The sequence below is a fragment of the Equus quagga genome, chromosome 1 (genome assembly GCF_021613505.1).
Source record: "Equus quagga isolate Etosha38 chromosome 1, UCLA_HA_Equagga_1.0, whole genome shotgun sequence".
Taxonomy (NCBI): Eukaryota; Metazoa; Chordata; class Mammalia; order Perissodactyla; family Equidae; genus Equus; species Equus quagga.
In genome coordinates this window covers 26,558,318-26,578,393 of record NC_060267.1, presented here as the reverse complement: position 1 = coordinate 26,578,393, position 20,076 = coordinate 26,558,318, and the positions used below count along the sequence as shown (strand labels likewise).

The 20,076-nt window shown below is 35.6% G+C and overlaps 1 protein-coding gene across 2 annotated transcripts in view; it reads right to left on the bottom strand.

The window, feature by feature from the left end:
- SLC2A13 (solute carrier family 2 member 13) overlaps positions 1-20,076 on the bottom strand; it is a 273,017-nt gene that overhangs the window by 220,194 nt on the left and 32,747 nt on the right. For both annotated transcript variants that reach the window (XM_046681222.1, XM_046681213.1), the window contains exon 2: positions 3,844-4,003. In XM_046681222.1, the coding sequence (XP_046537178.1) occupies positions 3,844-4,003 (160 nt within the window). The remainder of the gene's footprint in view (positions 1-3,843; positions 4,004-20,076) is intronic.

The following is a 20,076-nucleotide window of genomic DNA, read 5'->3' as shown; positions in this document are numbered from 1 at the left end:
CTAAACATATTTACCACATGACTTAGCAATCCCACTGCTAGGTATATACCCAAGAGAACTGAAAACATATGTCCACCCTGAAAGTTGTACACAAATGTCCACAGCAGCATTTTTTATAATAGCCAAAAAGTGGAAATGACTCAAATGTCCATCAACTGATGAATGGATAAACAAAATGTAACATATCCACATTTTATTTTTTGCCAATAAAAAGGAACTAAGTACTGACACATGCTACAACACACATGCTAAGTGAAAGAACCCAGTGACAAAAGACCACATACTGATACACAAAATATCCAGAATAGGTAAATAGATAGAGATAAAAGGTAAATTGATGGTTGCCTGGAGCTGGAAGGTTGAGGGGGTGACAGCTAAGGGGTGCAAAGTTTCTTTTTGGGGTAAAGAAAATGTTCTAAATTTGATAATAGTGATAGCTGCACAGCTCTGCGAATATACTAAAAGCCATTGAACTGTACACTTCAAATGGGTGAACTGAATAGTATGTGAATTATATCTCAATAAAGTTGTTTTAAAAAACCTAAGCTTCAACAGTGTGTTCAAAATCCTTATTTTCCTTTCCTCATGAAGCCAGATGACATCCTTCCCAGCACAGAAGGTATTATAACATTAGAGGGCTAGAAAAATACCAACATTCAATCTTCTACTGGCAATTCTTTTTTCTAGAAAAACTAATATTCCAGTTGTTCAGTAGAAAACAATTTATTTCTACGACATCCAAACAATAAGAGAACATAAGCTTTGACCCATCTGGCAGAAAAGGTGACTTAGTCTTTCAACAACATCAAAATCTAAGTTTTTCTGTCTGATTAATCAGTTTCATCTTCTGTATGTCTCAACCTGATTGCTACTGGTAAAAATTACCAATAATTATATTTTAGATGATAAGCTCTTGGAAGCAGAACAAGAAAGAAAGTGGTTAGATTTCAAGTAAGAAGAACTGGCTTTATTCTCTGTCATGTAACAACCATGTGGCCTTAGGCAAATATTTAACTTCTCTGAGCATTTTTTAAATCTGCAAATTGGGAATAATACCAGTTCCACCAGCCTCTTAAGCTTTCGGTTAGAATCAAATGATATTCACTAACAGTCTCTAAAATTGTTCATCACTATAAGGTGAGCTAGGAAATCTGGGACCCTGAGTACGTATCATAACATCAAATGTTTAATAACATGAAGTGGAGTTTCAGAGCAATAAAAGTCAAAAAGGAAAATAAAAAAGACACAAAAATTAAAATACTCAAACTCTTGGAAGGTAGGGGACATCATTATGCTACATGAAAATACAAGTATGAGAAAGAAATTTTATATGAAACATTAAGATCCACATTTTCCTTAGGATTTCTGAAATATACTGCCAAAAAAATGATGAATTGTCTATTGTTATAATTATGAATAAGTTTTAATTGCTGACAATTCTACAGTTGATACTAAGGTAGCTTTATTTGCTTGGAACCACACTCCGATGAGCCCAGGAGTGAGAGGAGGTAAACATACTGCTAAGAATACTAAATAATGGAAGAGAATAACACACGGAAAATTCACCTGTGAAAAAAGTGAACGTGTTTGCATGTAGACACGAGCAAATGTGTATTTGTGCAAACAATAAGTGGGTTCAAAGTGACGTGCTATGTTAATGTGTGGGTCTCAATACCAGCCCAAGTTAGTTTTCTCATCCTCGTATTTTATTTTTTCACCCCTGGGCTCTCCAGTATTGCAGTAAAAATTCACACAGGCATGCTATTTGGTTTTACTGCAAATATATGGCTCCAACATCAGCTGGGATCCCATGGTTATTTGGAAAATCGTTTTCATCTCCAGTCTTTTCCTCCTTATGCTTTTTACGGCAGCTATGAGCATTTAACATTTTTTCTCTAGGTCTCGCCCATCACCTACAAGCCCCATCTTTACTGATAAAAGAAAACAGAGGCCAAGGAGGTTTTCCTTCAACCTCCCTTACAACTTTATAGTAGCACCCACTCTTTATTCATTCCTCAGAATAGTCGATAATGTGATTCATTGTTTATTGAGCATTTCCCATGTACCGAGCACTGGGCTGAATACTTTACCTTAATTTAAATCCCACAATAATCTTACAAGATAAGTATTTTTGGTCCCATTTTTTACAATGACAAAAGTGAAGCTCAGGGGAGCTAAGTAACTTGTCCAAGGTTCGTAGCTAATGAGCGGTAGAAAACGGATCTGAATCCAGGTCTGTCAAAAACTATGTCACTCTGCCTCTGAAAACTGTTCTAATGTCTGACCCAAGACCTTCACTTCTACACAGGGACACCACATTCATGAATTATTTTCACTACTGTATGATCTTTCTCTCTTTCCTAACCAATACTGAGAAAAGATAGCTACATGGCTATACTTAAAGTCAAAAACAGGGCTTATGCATTTTATATGTTTTCATTTAAAAACATATTTAAAATAAAAGCATATATATTAGTTATATTAATAAAATTTTTAACAAAATGTCAATATATAATTTAGATCTTCTTAAACACACATGGGGTTAAAAGACTGATTTCCAATGAGCTTCCAAGAAAAACTCAAAATATCAGGTCATGCTGATAACAATGTCACCTCCTTCTTTCTGTTCATCCACAGAGTGAAAAAGAAAAATGAAATTTCCTGCTCCTTCAATTTTCCAGTAATTTCTCAATCTGACAGAGATTCATTCCTTCAAAGGTAGAAAGTGTTTTAGCAACATCTTCCGACAGAGTTAATGCTTTTAAGGACCATGTTCTCTCTTTAACGGTCCTGACAAATGGAGCCCTTAACTGGCTTCAATAAGTTTTCTCAAATGACTTTTAATAAAACTTCTTCTAAGTCTTTAATGGCTCATTCTAAGCCATAATTTATCGTGCTGCTTACATAGAAGTTTAATTCTCTACATCCGCATTGCATCGAACCCTTTTTCTTCAGCTGTTAAGAATCAACCTCAACACTGTAAGCCCCATGCAAACAAGGACTAGTCTGTCTTGTTCAATATTTTATCTCCAGCACCTACACAGAGGAGATGCTCGATAAACATTTTTGGTAATAAATGGTAGCAAGAAAACAAGTTAGAGAAGACTGTGTAAGCTGTTGTAACTTGTAATGAAATTTCCTTGGAACAGTTACACGAATCCTGTTGTTTTGTATACTACAGAGCATGACATCAAAATCCAGAGCCAACAATATCATAAGCTTCGACAGTAGTTTGTTTTTACAATATTCAGTTTGAAAATATTTTAAAGTAGTTTTAAAAACATTTTTCTCGTCTCTTTTGATTCAAAATAAGCCAAATAGTGATCAGGGAATCATTTGTGTATTTTAAATTTACATATATAACATCTTTGTATATAGCTAAATCTATATCTTTAAGGACTGGGTTTTCTTTCATTCAGATGGGAATGTGGCTTCCTAAATACAAAAAAGATGTTAGTTATATCTGCAGCTCATTAACAGCTTGTTTATCACTGGTAAATCACTGATTTGAATCGAATCAATGATACAATTCAAGAACTCCATGCATATTTATTGCTGCATTCATTTTTAAATAAATATTGCAAAACATTACATGCAGTGTGAGAAATGTGACCTAAATGCTAAAAATCCCTGTAAATATCAATTCTTAATGGTAGGTTTCTTGTCTATCATTAAAGTAAATATCAGCTTCTTGTCCATTTTCAATTTTGCTGAATGCTACCCCTTATAAATTAGCTATAATGATTCAAAATATCTAGTTATATTTTTCCTATCATTTCTCCATTTTTCTCCCATCCCCTAAAATCATGATTTGAAAATTAAATGTAAGAACTATTTACAGACCTCCATCCATCCTTTTGGAGATAACTGAAGGCTCCATCAACAACACTTGCAAAGAACTGCCCTCCTGTGATGAAGAGGGTATTAATGGTGACTAATCGACCTCTTAAGTTGGGTGGCGAGACCTCGGCAATGTACACTGGCACTGTCATAGAAGCAATGCCTGCAAAGAAACAACAAAAAGTAAACATAAGACATTTATTTGAGAGATAGATCTCTGCTGCTGTTATTAATGCTAGCTTAAGACATACACACACACATACGTATATGGGCTTGGTTTTCTACTTTGAACAAAGATTTCCCACACAGTTAAAGATCTGGTTATAACTAGTGACTGCTGCAGAGAAGTAAGGACGTACCTGAGATATAAATCTCTGAGCATCATTTTTTCATATTATCCCTTGAAAGCCTACAAACGAACATACCGCTGGAGATCCAAGATAACTTAAGAATGCATATAAGTATGCGTTATAATTTCTTGAGGACTGAAAATAGGAAAATGCTCTCCAGACAGAATATAATTATTGAAATATTTTTAGTCTATATGGAAATGTAATCAGACAATGGTAAGAAAATTATCCCGGAATACATATTAACTATTCAAAGCCATCACTTACAGTAGACACACCAAAACTTTTAATTGGTTTGCTAATAAGAAATCTACGCATTAAATCACCTTATTGAATTGGGTAGGTGTACATTTCAGAAACAGCTTACAATGGATAGTACTTCGGGCACTTACAGTCCTCAAAAACAAATGGTCTTAAGCATAAAATAGATAGTTTTATGGTTAAGGCATATTTGGTTACATCTGCTTTAAATTTTTTCTATCTAAAATCAACGCAGCATAATCTATGGTAGTAGTTCTCAAACTTCATTCATCACTGGAATCACTTATGTGGCTTTTTTAATAAAGATGCCCTCACCTCACCCACCCCAGACGTACTAAACAAAAAACTGCAGAGGTGGGAGATGGGCCTGTCTTTTAAAAATCCCTGAGGTGATCCTGATGCTCAGCACATATTTTAAAAAGTACAGTTATATGGTATACAACTTTGAGCCAATCCAAAATTATTTCTTTAAAAAAAAATTCTTGGGGGCCGGCCTGGTGGCATAATGGTTAAGTTTGCACATTCTGCTTCAGCGGCCCAGGGTTTGTGGGTTCAGATCTAGGGTGTGGATCTACATACTGCCCATCAAGCCATGCTGTGGAGCCATCCCACATACAAAACAGAGGAAGACTGGCACAGATGTTAGCTCAGGGCCAAGCTTCCTCACCAAAATAAATAAATAAATAAAAATCTTGGCCCTACTGGCCATATCTAGCCCATTTCCTAATGGTACTTCCAATTTCCAGATATATCTGATTATTTAACCTAAAACTCATAGCTAATCAATATTCTCCAAAAGCTCAGTGATAAAATTAAGCAGGATTACTTAAGAAAATTTAATCTTTTTATATCTGTAGGTACCATAAATCAATCCTGAAATTAAGCCAGCACATCAATGGGCTGCATAACAGACCCATGCAGAATTTCTTTGAATGAATTGATCTTTATGATGCCAAAAAATAGCCTGTAGTGAAGGTAGCCACACCAAGAAAGCTGTTGTTTTTTCTGTAAAAGGGATGTTGGAGGTGCTATTTACCACATTCTAGACAACAGAAGACACTTCTCTCTTGTCTCAGTAACTGCAATAGTTGTGCTTCTCAAAAACTGCTTTGCATTGTTTACTGGCACTATAAATCACACAGCTGTCCTTTATTTCCCTCTCTATGCAGGCAGTCAGAGAGGCCCACCTCTACCAGGTGTTTTGGACTTCATGGTATTCTGTGAACTCCTTCCTGATGCCACAATCATCTCTGATGTCACCTATTTTAAATATATTTTTTGCTGTTTTCATTTGTTTTATTCTATCTTTGAACAAAGCAAATAAATAAATGGATAGATAGACACGGTTTATTTAAGTTGTATATATCTGCTTCTGAACATTCACTGCACTGTTGTATAACTACTGGTTACTAGTTAAGTTTGCAAACAAGCCAACCATTAAGTCTCAGAACTATACACTCTGTCATTTCCAACAATGCTACTAGCTACTGTAGTGCCTGTTAATACAGGGTGATACATTCTAACACATGAAAAGAATCTTACAATTTCATGAGTTTCATAAAATAATCATTTGTTAGTAGAAAAAGTATGAATAGCCTTTACGATGAAATCATCACCTAAACGGCTCAGAGTTTCCATCTGACTGCTAATCAGTTTAACAGCACAGACCATCCCAAATCGGCCTTCATCTAACTTGGGAAGAGGAAACACGTGCTGCAAGTGTTGACAAGTTAATTGTATATATGTCTCAGTTCTTTTACATAGAACATCTCAATAAACTTTCAAGAATTAGACAACAGTATTGTCTGTCTTTGATTGTTTGGATTTCTTTTTCTGCTTTGGTCTGGCTGTAAATAGGAATTCAGTTGCTCTCTTTAACCAGACATCTTTATTCGGCTACCAAGTCTGCAGATTTGAGTAGGGGAAATTAGGACCGTGGTTTTAGGCAGCACATGCTTGTCACAAAGCCCATAGATTTTACTTGATAGCAATGCAGAGATGTCCTCGGGTCCTCATAAAGGTAGACTATTAAAAATAAACACCAGAACATTGAAAAGCAACAGGTAATGGCAAAGGGAAAAGATTGACGAAAAAGACAGACTCACTCAATTTAGAGTTGGAAAGAACCCCAAAAGATCCGTCCAATGAGTGCTCGCATTGACTCAACACTGTTACAACTGCCTACATTTTATTAGCTATTTCACTCGGACTAATTAGTTTATTTAATCAGAACATCCCTATAAAGGACATGTAATTATCCCCATTTTGCAGAGAAAGACTAGAATTTGAACCAGTCAGCGAGATTATAGAACCCAATTTTGAAAGCACTAGACTACACTGACTGATCCCCCACAGATGAGAGTATGCTCTGGAACCAGTGGCTTTAAATTCCAGCCTTGCCACTGACAACTTACTTAACCTTTCTGGTCTCCGGTTCATCTATGTAATGGGAAGAATAAAAGTAACTCCTTCCTAGGAGTTGAGAGAATTCAATGAACTAATAGAGTGAAAGCACTTAAAATTGCGCCTAGCATACAGAAAGTAGTCAATAATTACTTCTGCTACTATTATAATAACTCTAGGTATGAGGCATTCTAACTTTTTCGACCCAGTTTGACCTGTGTTAGGTGCTGGGATTATCGGGATGAGTAAAAGTAAACCAAATAGGGTCCCTACAAGAAAGGACACCACACACAAGCTCTACTCACAAAAATATGTAATCAAATAAATAATTTCAAAATACCATGGTAAGGGTCACAGTGCAGCCACACACTGGGTTCTAGTGATGTTGACAACGATTAGGTGGTAGCTAGGAAAGGCTGGGCAGACAATTCTGCAGAACAGAGCATGAGTATGGATGGTGCACATAACCGAAACCACGGGAATGGATGAAAGAGCCCAGAAATGGAAGATGAGAAGAATGTCTAGATCTGAGTCCCGAAAAATTCCAATATTTAAAGAACTGTTGGAGGAAGAAAGTGAGACGAAGCGAACAGCAAGAATCTATCTTACCCTTGAATACTACGTTATTTCTGAAGTCTTTTTACGTTACCATTTTGTATTATCAGGTAAGGTCATCCCATCAATAGGTACAACAGATATCGTTTATCATCCCGTCTCGGAAGGGTAAGGAAACCCAGCCTTAAAGATAGACGAGAAGAGATTTTCAGAACATCACAAAGCAAGTTAATATCAAAGTGGGCCTCACAGATTCAGGTCCCCAAGTCTTCGTAATGTACCACTCGGGGACTGAGGGCCATGCCTCTGTTCAGAATGTAGCCCTTTGGAAATTTCTCAGAAACATTTTATTTTTGGCCCTATGACCTTAACTGGCACACATGAACTTCTGGGGGCAGGAAGGTCTGATCTCTTCCCTGCCCTTACTGCCTGTTATGTGACTTACTGCCACCAGGTGTCACATTAAAGAGCTCAGACAAATTAGTAAGAAAAATGAGAACTGAATGTGATTAACTGCATAATTTCAAGTGAGACACATTTAAACCCATAAAAATGCTTTAGGAAAATGAAAATGGAGAACTATAAAAGAACGCTGATGATCAGGAGGAGGCTCTGTGTTCACTATACTCACATCTGTCACATCTGTATGCTTGTGTTAAGCACAGGCCCTGTGAACTCACTTTCCTATCAACAAAACAACCCAGGCAAACCAAAACGTATGGATTTCTAAACATTATCCCCACTTTTGAAAAACCTTGGACATTAAGGCTACGGCACCCCAAAATCTCCTTCCCACTTTGGAGAAGCAAATTGACTTCTGTCCCTAGATAAAGCTCGCTGCTCTAATGAAGGACAGTTAAGTAACAGTGTATGAGACCTCCAAAATTTAGAATTAGGTGCTTCATAAATGAATGTCATTAATGATATTTAAAGTTCAAAGAGAGTTCTATGAAGAGCTTTTGATTTCTTCTCTATTCCAACCACTAGTTAAATAAAACAAATGCCTGATAAAGAAAGAACAAATTCTAAATCATCCATACTAAACTCATGAATTGAATTAACCTAAGGGAGTGGTCCAAGTTCCTGTTAAAGGGCTTATCAGAGTAAACGCAACCACAGAAAGCTGTGTTGGTATTGTTTTTGAATAGTTACAAAGTTCGATAATGGAAAAGTTTGTTTCTTGCAAAATAAAAAGGTGTACATCAAGGAAAACTCATTACCATGCTTGGCTTGAAGAATTTCACCAGAAAACTTCCCCTCAGATGCTGTAGTGCAGCCCAACGCATGCACCCTCACGCTGCCAAGCTGATTCACCACAAACAGCACAAAACACTCCTGAGCGCAGAAGTTGGCTTTCAAAAACTGCTGGAAGCCCTTTTAAAGCCCTGAGTCAGAAGTATAAATAATTTCATAACCAAATAGCATTAGAAAACCCTGTTGCGATGGGTAAATACCCATGAATCACAGCGGCCTCTCAGCATGATAAGCCAGGCTGCGACTAATTAGCTTCTTACAAGCACATGATGCTACCTTTTAATAAGAATGCTTCTTGAACAAGACAGATTAAGATGTCCTAATTTCATTTTGTAAATTATTGCTCTATGATCTCTGACGAAAGAATTTTAATAAAAAGAAAGAGAACCTGTCTAAATAAACAGTATCCTTCGCTGTAGCTGTTTCAGGACTGGTAACGTTTGCAGTCTTCGAAACAGTCAAGCTTCTACAATTACCAGGCTGTTAACATCCCAGAATTCAGTTTTAATTTTTTTCTAACAATAAGGCTTCACTCACTCACAAAATCGGCTGGGCAACTTCAAAGAGCAATAAGCCCCAAAGTGATGAAAGCATATACAACACAAAACGCCTATAACAGAAGAGCCAGGTTATGAGAAAGATTCTATCTACGGGGATAATTAGCAGAGTTAATGTCGCGTGGTGTTTAAAAGCTCTTAACAAAGCATTACAAACATGTTATCAGCATTTCAACTCAGTGCAGCCTCTCACAAATTAAGTGACGTCTCCCTTTCTATTACTTGAGAATGTTCCATCCATCTATCCACACCCTTTTTTACTGGTAACATCTCAGTAGAGTCTGTAGCATATTGTTTCTCCAAGCAGGACTATAAGCCTGTTCATGATCACATCCCACATACCTTCTGAACAGCACAGACCTTGTTGATTAGTACTATGGGATGCACACACAAAACCATATCCTTTCAAATTAATGTTAATTGATTGGCTTTATACTAAAAACATTATCCGTTGAGGAAAATTTAGAAACAACAGGTGAGAAGTAAGGTAAATAATCACCTCTAACCACACCACCCATAGATAACCACTATTAAAATTTGGCTATAACTTAAAGTATTTTTTCCATTAAGTCTATAGCATTCACTGATTGTATCGTGAACATTTTCCTTCTCTTTAAATATTATTTTCCAAAAAGAGGTCTCAAACTTCTTACATAAGCTAGGCAGGTACCATAAATATAGAAGCCAACAGAGTATAAGATATAAGGTAACAACTAAGGTACAACACACTCTGTAGGGCAAAGAAAACAAAACATATCCCCACACAGCCATATACAATAATCTGGACACTGATGTGGCCCCCTGCAGTACAAGACCATTTTAAGGAACAGTATAATATGCCAGTATTCAGATAAAGAGAAGAAAGAAGTCTTCCCAGAACACACAGATGGAAGAGGGCAGGAAGAGAACAGAGAAAGAAAGAATTTCTTGATTCAGAGAGATGGCGAATAAAGCAATTAATAGACATATAAGAAATCTCTTAAAACAGTTTAGAGGTTATAAGGGAAAGACAGCTGTATGAAATGCTACAAAAGCAGAAGCAGCACGCTTCACACCTGACAAATGGAATGCATAAAGGTTAATAAGAAATCAATATGTTTTCCTCGAGGCAGCGAATTTAGCAAACAGGAACCTAAGTGGTGCTTTGTCATATTTAGCTTTATGTGACATCTAGAGGTAAATGTTCTAAGGACAACAAACAATGTGGATCTAAACTGGAGCTAAAAGGGTGAATCACCTGAATATAGATTGTAATTGAATAGGTACAGATAAAATACACAAGAAATGTGTAGTGTACAGAATAAGATAAGTCCAGGGCCAGAATTTGGTTGTAGAAATATTCATGCAATACACATAAAGGATTGAGGAGTAAAATAGAAGGAACTGTCAAAGAAAATATTAAAGTAGCCAAATAATAAAGGAACACACCCCCCAAAAATGTTTTCATCTATTCTTCAATAGAAGGTCTGGCCTTGCCTAAAACAGCAGGAACAGAGAGCCATGAGGAGGGAATTGGCTTAAATAAAAAGACAACAGGATGAAATTAAACAGGAAACGGGTAGGGTAAGGAAGTCTTGCAAGAACCCTAAAAATTTAATAGAATATGTAAATAATTACAGAAGTAAACACCATATTGGAGGCAGTAAATAACAGAAATGAAGCTGTGTGAAATTTGAATCCGTGTGGAACATCAATTTGAGATGCTCTCCAAGAATGGAAAGCAAAGGAAATTAGAATGATAAAAGATACTGTTGAAAAAGAAACCACTATAAAAGAAATAAACGGGCCCAGGGGTAGGCAGTAACAGGTAGACACATTCTGGGACATTTTCCAATTTGCAAGGTTAACAAAAATTGATCAATTTTTTTATGGATAGGGCCGAAAGAAAAAAAAACAGCTTACTCACAAAGTAATAACAACCAGGCAATATGAAATTCCAGAGCAACAACGCAGGCATTGAAGGGGAAAATGCTGTGATCTAAGTAGTCCATAACTTGCCTCGTTGTCTTTCAGGTATGAGAATGTGAAAGCCATTCTCAAGGAGGAAAACTCTCAGAAGATAAACCACTCATTTACTATTTTGAAACAACATCTAAACCAACCCCACAATTAACAAGAAAAACTTTAAGGACAGGGAAGTTTCAGTGTAAAGGGCTCAGAGGATCTGTCTTTCACTTTGTGTGGAGCACAGTCAGTGGCCCAGTCAACGGTTCTTCCTATGGCTTTTCTCCGTTCCCACTTCTAAGTAACACATTTTTGAACTACATAGAATTTCTTGGCTTGTCTGATAACCACTTCAAAGCATTAACTGGTCTTTTTCTGTTTCAGCACTTGGCAACAATGGCTAATTATTTTACTTGTTTAGAACGCTATGCCTGAATAATTATTAAATAAAAATGTCTACTTATTTTTTTAATGTTCAGAGGCATAGATTCATAGAGCAACATAATGTCCAATTTCATTACCAAAGACCTCTATTAATGATTTCCTGTGTCTCTAAAAAGTAGACTGAATGACCCTGGTCTTTGAGTTTTTTAAAGTGGTAAAAATCATATAAGCCACCCACCAACTGATATAATCTTTCTCAACCTTTTCTAATATTATCTTTCCATCTGGGGCTTATGAATATCCCTATGCTGTGTCCACTTAAAAATCAGTATAAGTAGCAAAATCATAAACAAGTAAAAACGCAGAGGAAAAAGGCACCTTTTTTTTAAGATCTACAAACAATGACATACAACTTACTTCCCCAGACTCTTCACTAATAACCCACAGTAATCATGAGAATCTAACAATAGAAAATTTTTAAATATTTGATGAGTAACATAGCCAAGTTAGCTTTCGCTTCCTCTTATTTTATTACTATAAAATAGGGAATTATTTTCTATGTGTATACTTTTTGCACTTACATTCTAAGATTCTTTGAAACATAAAATGGAAAAGTTTGTTAGAGAGCAATGGTAAAAATTAGAAAGAGCCACACCAAAATCAAACCAAGTCTGCTTTCAGGAGCTCTCGTTCTGTTAGCTTATCTGGCTTTAAGAAGCTAGATCTCACTAATGATAAAAGGGAATGGAGCAAAGGAGAGAGAACATCTTTAGGTTCTCTTTAGCCTAGAGTCAAAATTATTTTAATAGACATAATCAGCTCTTTACTTTGTTCTTTAGTATACCAGGAATGTATACAGAACTCAAAGACTGTTGCATTGATTCTTTGAAATGGTAGGTACCAATCATGGTGAAACATTTATCAACATTTTACAACACTGTTTTCTCCTACAGGGTCTAAAGAGACTCTATGGATCCTTAACATTTACGAAATGTGATAAGCACAAAGCTGTAACTATGGCTGAGTAACACTCCAACTCCAAGTGATATGACAAATATGAACAAGCCAGACGACTGTGAAAAGGGCAGTATCATCTCTTAAGATAGCTTTAGAAAGAGATGAGTAAAATGAACCCCTGTATTACTCTCCATGGCTTATAAACGTCTTTTCATTCTACTTATAGATCTAGTGGCAGCTGTGACTCAGTCAACGAAGCCTAGCTCTGGCACAAATTAGCCAGCACTAACATTGGCATTATCTCTTATTTCTGCTCCAGCAGCTTTGAGACTGGGACACAGCCAGAATGGTAGGGATTTCCAATTCTTGAGGTAAAGTAACTTTCAGCACTGCTTCTATTCACAGTTTACCTTAATGATTTAATTGTAAAAATACTTAGCTTGTTGTCTTCTCCTTTTTGATTTGTTTTGCCAAATTTCCATCAACAAGTATGCCACTGGCATAAATCAATAGGCCTGTATTTCAATGAAGTCAATTCCCTATTCAAGAAGAGGCAGAGTAGGAAGAAAGATGGATGACAGACAGACTGATGGATGAATAGATGACAAAGAACAGATGATGGAGGGGGCCGGGCCCAGGGCCAAGTGTTTAAGTTGGCACACTCTGCTTCGGCAGCCCAGGGTTGTGCCAGTTCAAATCCTGGGTGCAGACATGACACCGCTCATCAGGCCATGCTGAGGCAGCATTCCACACGCCACAACTAGAAGGACCCACAACTAAAAATACACAACTATGTACCAGGGGACTTTGGGAGAAAAAGGAAAAATAAAATCTTTAAAAAAGAATAGATGATGGATATATAGCTTAAAGATCATGTATATTCTTCATTTTCAAAGGACTCATTTCAACTTGATGAAAATTTTTAAATAGGTAGCTTTAAATGCAAAAAATTTAAAACTTCCTTTGGTACATTTGTCTTGGTAAGGTGGAAAGAAACTCCCAAATCCTGAGGCTTCATTTGGCCATCTCCAATCTTCTAATCGCTGTTAGAATTTCTCTGTTAAATGACAGCTGACTTCTCATCAACAACAATGGAACCCGGAAGACAGTAAACGGTATCGTCATTGTGCTGAAAGTAACTATCAACCCACGTTTCTGATCCAACAGAAAAAAATCTCTTTCAAGAACACGAACAAAATTATTAAATAAGGAAATTCTGAAAGCATATTTCAGATAGACAGTGATCCCAAACGGACAACGCAAAAGGAATAAAGATGCAAGAAGGAATGAAGAGCACAACAGTGGTAAATACACAGGAAATCTAAAAAATGAAAAACCATTAGCAACATCTTCTGGTATATAGATGCAAACTCAAAATGAAAATCAAAACACATGACAACAAGAGAATTAAAGTCAGGAGGAGGTTAAAGGGAGTTAAAGTGCTGTAAGTGGCTTATATTATTCAGAAGGAGGATAAAGACATTGTATAACTCCAGGCTTTGTAACGTTAAACTTCCATGAGTAAAATTTCACTGGGAACTACTAAAAAGTATATACAAAAAAATATAACTTTCAAATTACTTGAGAGAAAGCTGCATGAGAAAAAAATTAGATACACAGTGCAATTCAAAGAGAGAAAAAAGCACAAGTAAGTGGGGGTGCAAAGCTGGATAAAAATTCAATTACATAATTATAATATGTGTAAAAGGATCAAATGTACCAAGTAAAAAGGAAAGCAATCAGCCTGGATTCAAAATTTATTCTTTACTTATTTTAATTTATTTAATTTTTTTGAGGAAGATCAGCCCTGAGCTAACATCTGCTGCCAATCCTCCTCTTTTTGCTGAGGAAGACTGGCCCTGAGCTAACATCCGTGCCTATCTTCCTCTACTTAATATGTGGGACACCTGCCACAGCATGGCTTGCCAAGCGGTGCCATGTCTGCACCCGGGATCCCAACTGGGGAACCCCGGGCCGCCGAAGCGGTACATGCACACTTAACCACTGCGCCACCAGGCTGGCCCCTATTCTTTATTTTTATGTTAAAAAAAAAAAACCCACAAGTTAAACGGACAAGAACAAGATTGAAAGCAAAATAATAGAAATAATAAATGAGGAAAAGTCTAAACAAAAGGTGGCTGAGGTAGCCATACTCATCCACACAAAATAAACATTAAAGCAAAAGCATTACTAAAGACCAAAAGGGTCATTTGATAATGATAAAGGGTTCAATTTACCAGCAAGAGAGAATAGTTAAATTACAGATTGACCTTAAAACATGGTTTCAAATATATAGAAAAGTTGACAGAAATACAAGAAGAAATAGACAAATCCACAATCACAGCGGCTGATAATAATACATCTAAATCAGTAATTGATAGATCTAGGAAACAAAAGCTCAGTAAAAGTACAGACAAGGTGAAAATACAATGAAAGTGGACCTGCATCCACTTTATGAATTCTACACTCAACAAGTGAAAATTACACTTTATTGTTACAAGCACAGAAGGAGCATTGATAAAAAGTGACCACCTACTGGTCCATAAAACAGTCCTCACCATTTATCAACGGGCCAAAATGATATGGATCATGATTTTCAACCTCAAAGCAACTGCACAGGAAACTGATTTTTTGAAAAAAGATAATTAACCAAAAAAATTTAACCATGTTTGAGAATTAAGAAATATACTTTCATATAATCCACTTGTCAAAGAAGTAATCACACTGGAAATTTAATATTTTTGAATTGAATAAAAATAATAAACACTACATATTAATAGTTCTGCGGTTCACCAAAAAAAGGTATTTATAGGATGAGGCACTGAAAATAAATCGTCTACATCCATCCAACGGATATAGGGAAAAAAGAAAAAAATTAACTTTAAAAAGTGGAAGGAAATAAATACCAAAGAACAGAAATTAATGAAACAGAAAAAAAAAACATACAAGAGAGGATTCAAAAGCCAAAAGCCAGAAGTTGGTTTTTTTAAAATATTAAAGTTCACAAAAATCTAGAAAGACTGTTCAAGAAAAAGAAAACCTAAGTAACCAATATCAAGACTGGAAAAAGAGGACATTACAAAAATTAGACACACAAAAAAGATAAGAGGGCCACTACAAACAGCTTTATTCCTATAAATTTGAAAACTTAGATAAAATGGACGCATTTCAGAGAGAATTAGAAAACCTGAATAGTCCTGTAACGATAAGGAAATTGGATCATTGGTCAAAAAAATATGCCCTATGGAAAATTTCAAATCTAGGTGGCTTTAATTAGTTCCACTAAACTTTCAAGAAACTCCAATCTTACACAAACTATTCTACAATATTAGAAAAAGGCAGTACTTTCCAACTAATTTTATGGGTTAGAATAATGATTTTTTGCCACGTTGGGAGAGAATTCTCCATAGATCTCTTGCGTTTTTGCATGTCTTCCAAGTAGGTACCGACTGCTCTTTTTTCCAAACTACATTTTCAAGGATGTTTAGCATAGCTACAGCCGTGTAGGAGAGAGATAGTGACTCCCTTCAGAGCAAAGGGCAGTTTTGAATACAGCCTTGAAAACAGAGTACCTCCCTCCAGAGCAAGAGGCAGGCATGCTCACTGCCCGTTACAAAGTCTGTATTCCTTAAGCTCAGAGATTTTCTCCTGTCACAGTCCACTGTGTGTCCAAGCGTTACCTGGTCCTCTTCACATCACCATGTATGAACTGAGGCTCAGGAAGCAGATGCAAAAATGCTGATTGTCTGGGCATTGCTATTGCTCTGCATAAAAAATGTCCTTCATCTCTGACCCAGGAATCTTGTGTCTTCTACTGGAATCCATGATACTATGGCAGGTTAACTTTTAGTTTACAAACAGAATAAAACCTCACACCCTTCACAGTTCTTGACACGCTCAAACCTAAAAAGGCCAGCAAGAGACCTATACTCAAAATGAGCAGAAGAACAAAAAAATCCTAAAAAGATATAACAAACCAAATCTAGCAATCCACGATTGCATAAAAATGCATCATGATATCCCAGGAACACAAGATTAGACTCTCAATACAATATCAATTAATGTATTTACTTTATTAAGAGATCAAAGAGGAAATATATACTTTTAACAATAGATAAAGAAAATGTGTTACATAAAATTCAATATCCATTCATAATAAAAAGAAGAGCAGGGGCCGGCCCCATGGCCTAGTGGTTAAGTTCAGTGCGCTTCACTTTGGTGGCCCAGGTTCAGATCCCAGGTACAGACCTACAGCACTCATCAGCCATGCTGTGGCAGCAATCCACATATAAAGTAAGGGAAGACTGCTGTAGATGTTAGCTCAGGCTAATCTTCCTCAAGCAAAAAAAGAGGAAGGTTGGTGACAGATGTTAGCTCAGGGCTAATCTTGCTCAGCAAAAAAAAGAGCAAATTAAAAACAAATGAAGAGTACATTAATTTGATAAAGGGTTCCATAAAAAATCCACAGCAAATATCATATTTAACAGGAAAATGATTAAACCATTTTATCCTAAATCGGGAATACTTCTACTCAACACTAAAGGTCCTAACCAGTGCAGTAAGACAAAAGCTATCATTATTCCCAAATAATATAACTGTGTATTTTTTAAAATCTATAACATACTTCAGATATATTATTGGAATTCAATAAAAAGAGTTTAACAAGTCACTGGATTAAGAAAAAGTACACAAAAATCTATAATATACTACACATTAGCAACAGCTTGAAAATAAAATCTTAAAATATATCATTAACAACAGCATCAAAAAATATAAAGTACCTAGCGTCAATTATTTAAAAAAAGAACCTTTAAGGAGAAAAATTATAAGACTTTATTTTTACAACATTAAAGAATATCTCAATAGTGATGGATAAACGATGTTCATGGATTAGAAAACTCAATATTATAAAGACGCTAATTCTTTCCAAGTTGATATATAGATTCAATACAATCTAAATCAAAATCCCAACATGCTTGTGGGGTTTTTTTTAACTTAAGCTGAAAATAAATTGGAAATTTGCAAGTTGACACTTTGATGGGAATCAAGGGACCAAGAATAGTCCCTACACTCTTGAGAAAAAATAAAGGACTTGTCCTCCCATATGTCATGACTTATTATAATGCTATTATAATCACACAGTGCAGAGAGGAAAAGACAGACCAACAGAAAATAATACCCAGAATGAAATATACTCATATATCAACACTTGATATATATCAGAGGAGGTATTATAGATCAAGAGGAAAAGATGGACCTTTTAACAAATTGTGGTGAGACAACTAGGTATCAACATGCTAAAAAAGGAAATGGACCCCCTACTTCTCCCTATATACAAAAGTCAATTCAAGCTGAGTTCAAGACACACACGCCAAAAGCAAACCTGTAAAGTTTTTGGAAGACAAGATGGGTGGTCTAGAGAGGCTACTGCTTTAAGAGGCTGCTGTTTTGTCATGAGAAAATCTGCAAATCTTCAATTTAACCGAGCCTAGCCGATGGAAGAGGGTAGCACCCTGACCAGAAATTGAGATTACTGTAGTACAGATTCACAAATAACACTAAATTTCTTGTTTTCTTACTTTTGTAGCTTCAGAAAGGAAAAGCAAAAGATCCATAGCTTGTGAACATGGAGACAATGTAAACAAGAAAATATTGAATATTTGCTGATAATACAAAGCAAGAAAAAAAATTATCTGATTTTATATATTTGAGGATTTCCAGAAACAAATGAGAAGGAGACATTTGTAATTAAAAATCAAATTAAAAAGTCAACTCTACAATACCTTAGCAGTACTTTCAGAATAGAAACCAAGGGCTACACTTTACTGAACAGTATAATCTTTCATACTACTAAAAAGAAATTAAATTGGGTTTCCATGTTCAAAAAAAGTACTAAGCTGTTAGAAAAAAAAAGAAAAAAACTTAAAGAGTTTAATAGAAACATTCAATTTTATCTTGAGTAGGAAAAAATTTTCCTAAAATCTTTGAGGGTAATAACTAACATTAACTATACTGTACATCTAGAAAAAATTCTTCCTTTGAAAGCTTGAATTATTTATTTTGCTTTATATACCTTTATGAGAACTTGGTGATGCAAGAGTAAGAAGTCATTATATCCATTTTTAAAATAACATTTACTAAAAATGTTAACAGCCAGCTAGCTACATGCACATGTAACTACCATTTTTCTAGTATATATTTTACAAGTGCTTTTATATAGACATTCCTTATGAATCCTCTGAACAACTTTTTACTTCATCCCCCAAAATGGGTAAATCTATACATTTCAATAACTAAAAATCTTCTAGCCAAGTTTTGTAGATTACCGACTGTTCCACCATTTGTGACATTTCAGTTTTAAAGCGAAAAGACAGAAAACTCAGTTCCAGGACTACTTTCTGGAACTTTCACAAACTTGCCCCAATATTTACTTGAAACCTAAATTTGTTTTCCCTTTGACAGACAGGAGAACAAGAAGATACTCCTGCCAACAATTCATTGAAGCATAATGTCTACATCTAAATTAGTAAAAAACTGAAAAAAAGCAGCTGCTGTGTCTCTATTCAGAATCACACAGCAGCTGTGAAAAGGGTTTTATTCTTCCACTTCCAAGTCAGTACATCAAAACCCTCGCCCAGGAGCTTGCCAGCAACTTCTGCACTAATTGCAGAATTGCCATAGCAATGAAACGACAATAGCCACACACTGTCGTTTGGACTACCAAGCCTGGGCTATTTATAACTGGAAGAATAACTCCAACAAGAAAGTCATAGAGGACAGACTAATTAATTAAGGTATTTAACTCCAAAAATGTTAAAGACTTAACTTCACTTTGCTTTATTCAGCTTACCCCAGAAAAATAATGACTACGTAATTTCATGAACTATTTTTTCCCTTTTGTTAAAACCAAACATCAGTGCTTATCAAACAATACACATGAAACTTGGAGTTATTTTTGTCCAGTGCACTTTGCATGAAAAATCTTCAGTATCAATTATAAATACACTTTAAAATATGAGGTCCCATTTCTCACAACTGAGTGGTCTTAAATTTTTAACATACTAGTTTTGAAAATAAGTAATAAATGGTATTTTGATGTATTTCAACCTAAACAAAATGACCTAGTGTGGAGTAATTACTTATTGATGAAAGAAGGAAGGAAAGACTAGAAATGACAATAATTCTAAAAAAGACTAATGGACTCCCACAGTGCAAGGAATTTCTTTCCATGATCAAGACTCTTACCCCAAGTAAGTGACCAACAGCTTTCTGCCTTATTAAAACTAGCAAAATCGGAATCCATTACAAGCCAGTTACATCTTATAGGAGTATCTCAGTATATGAAGTTTCCATCACAACAAATACAGCAAAACATTTAATCAAGACTATTAATATTCCATCAAGGATGCTATTCAGGGCTATTGTAAAATATTGACATGCTAGTAGTGAGAAAGAACAGCAGAAATCATAGTGAATAATTAGTCATATTACTAGAAATCCTTCAAAAACCTGCACTTTGATGGTTAATTAAATAAATCAAAACTTATTAAACTTTAATAAAAAATTTTTTC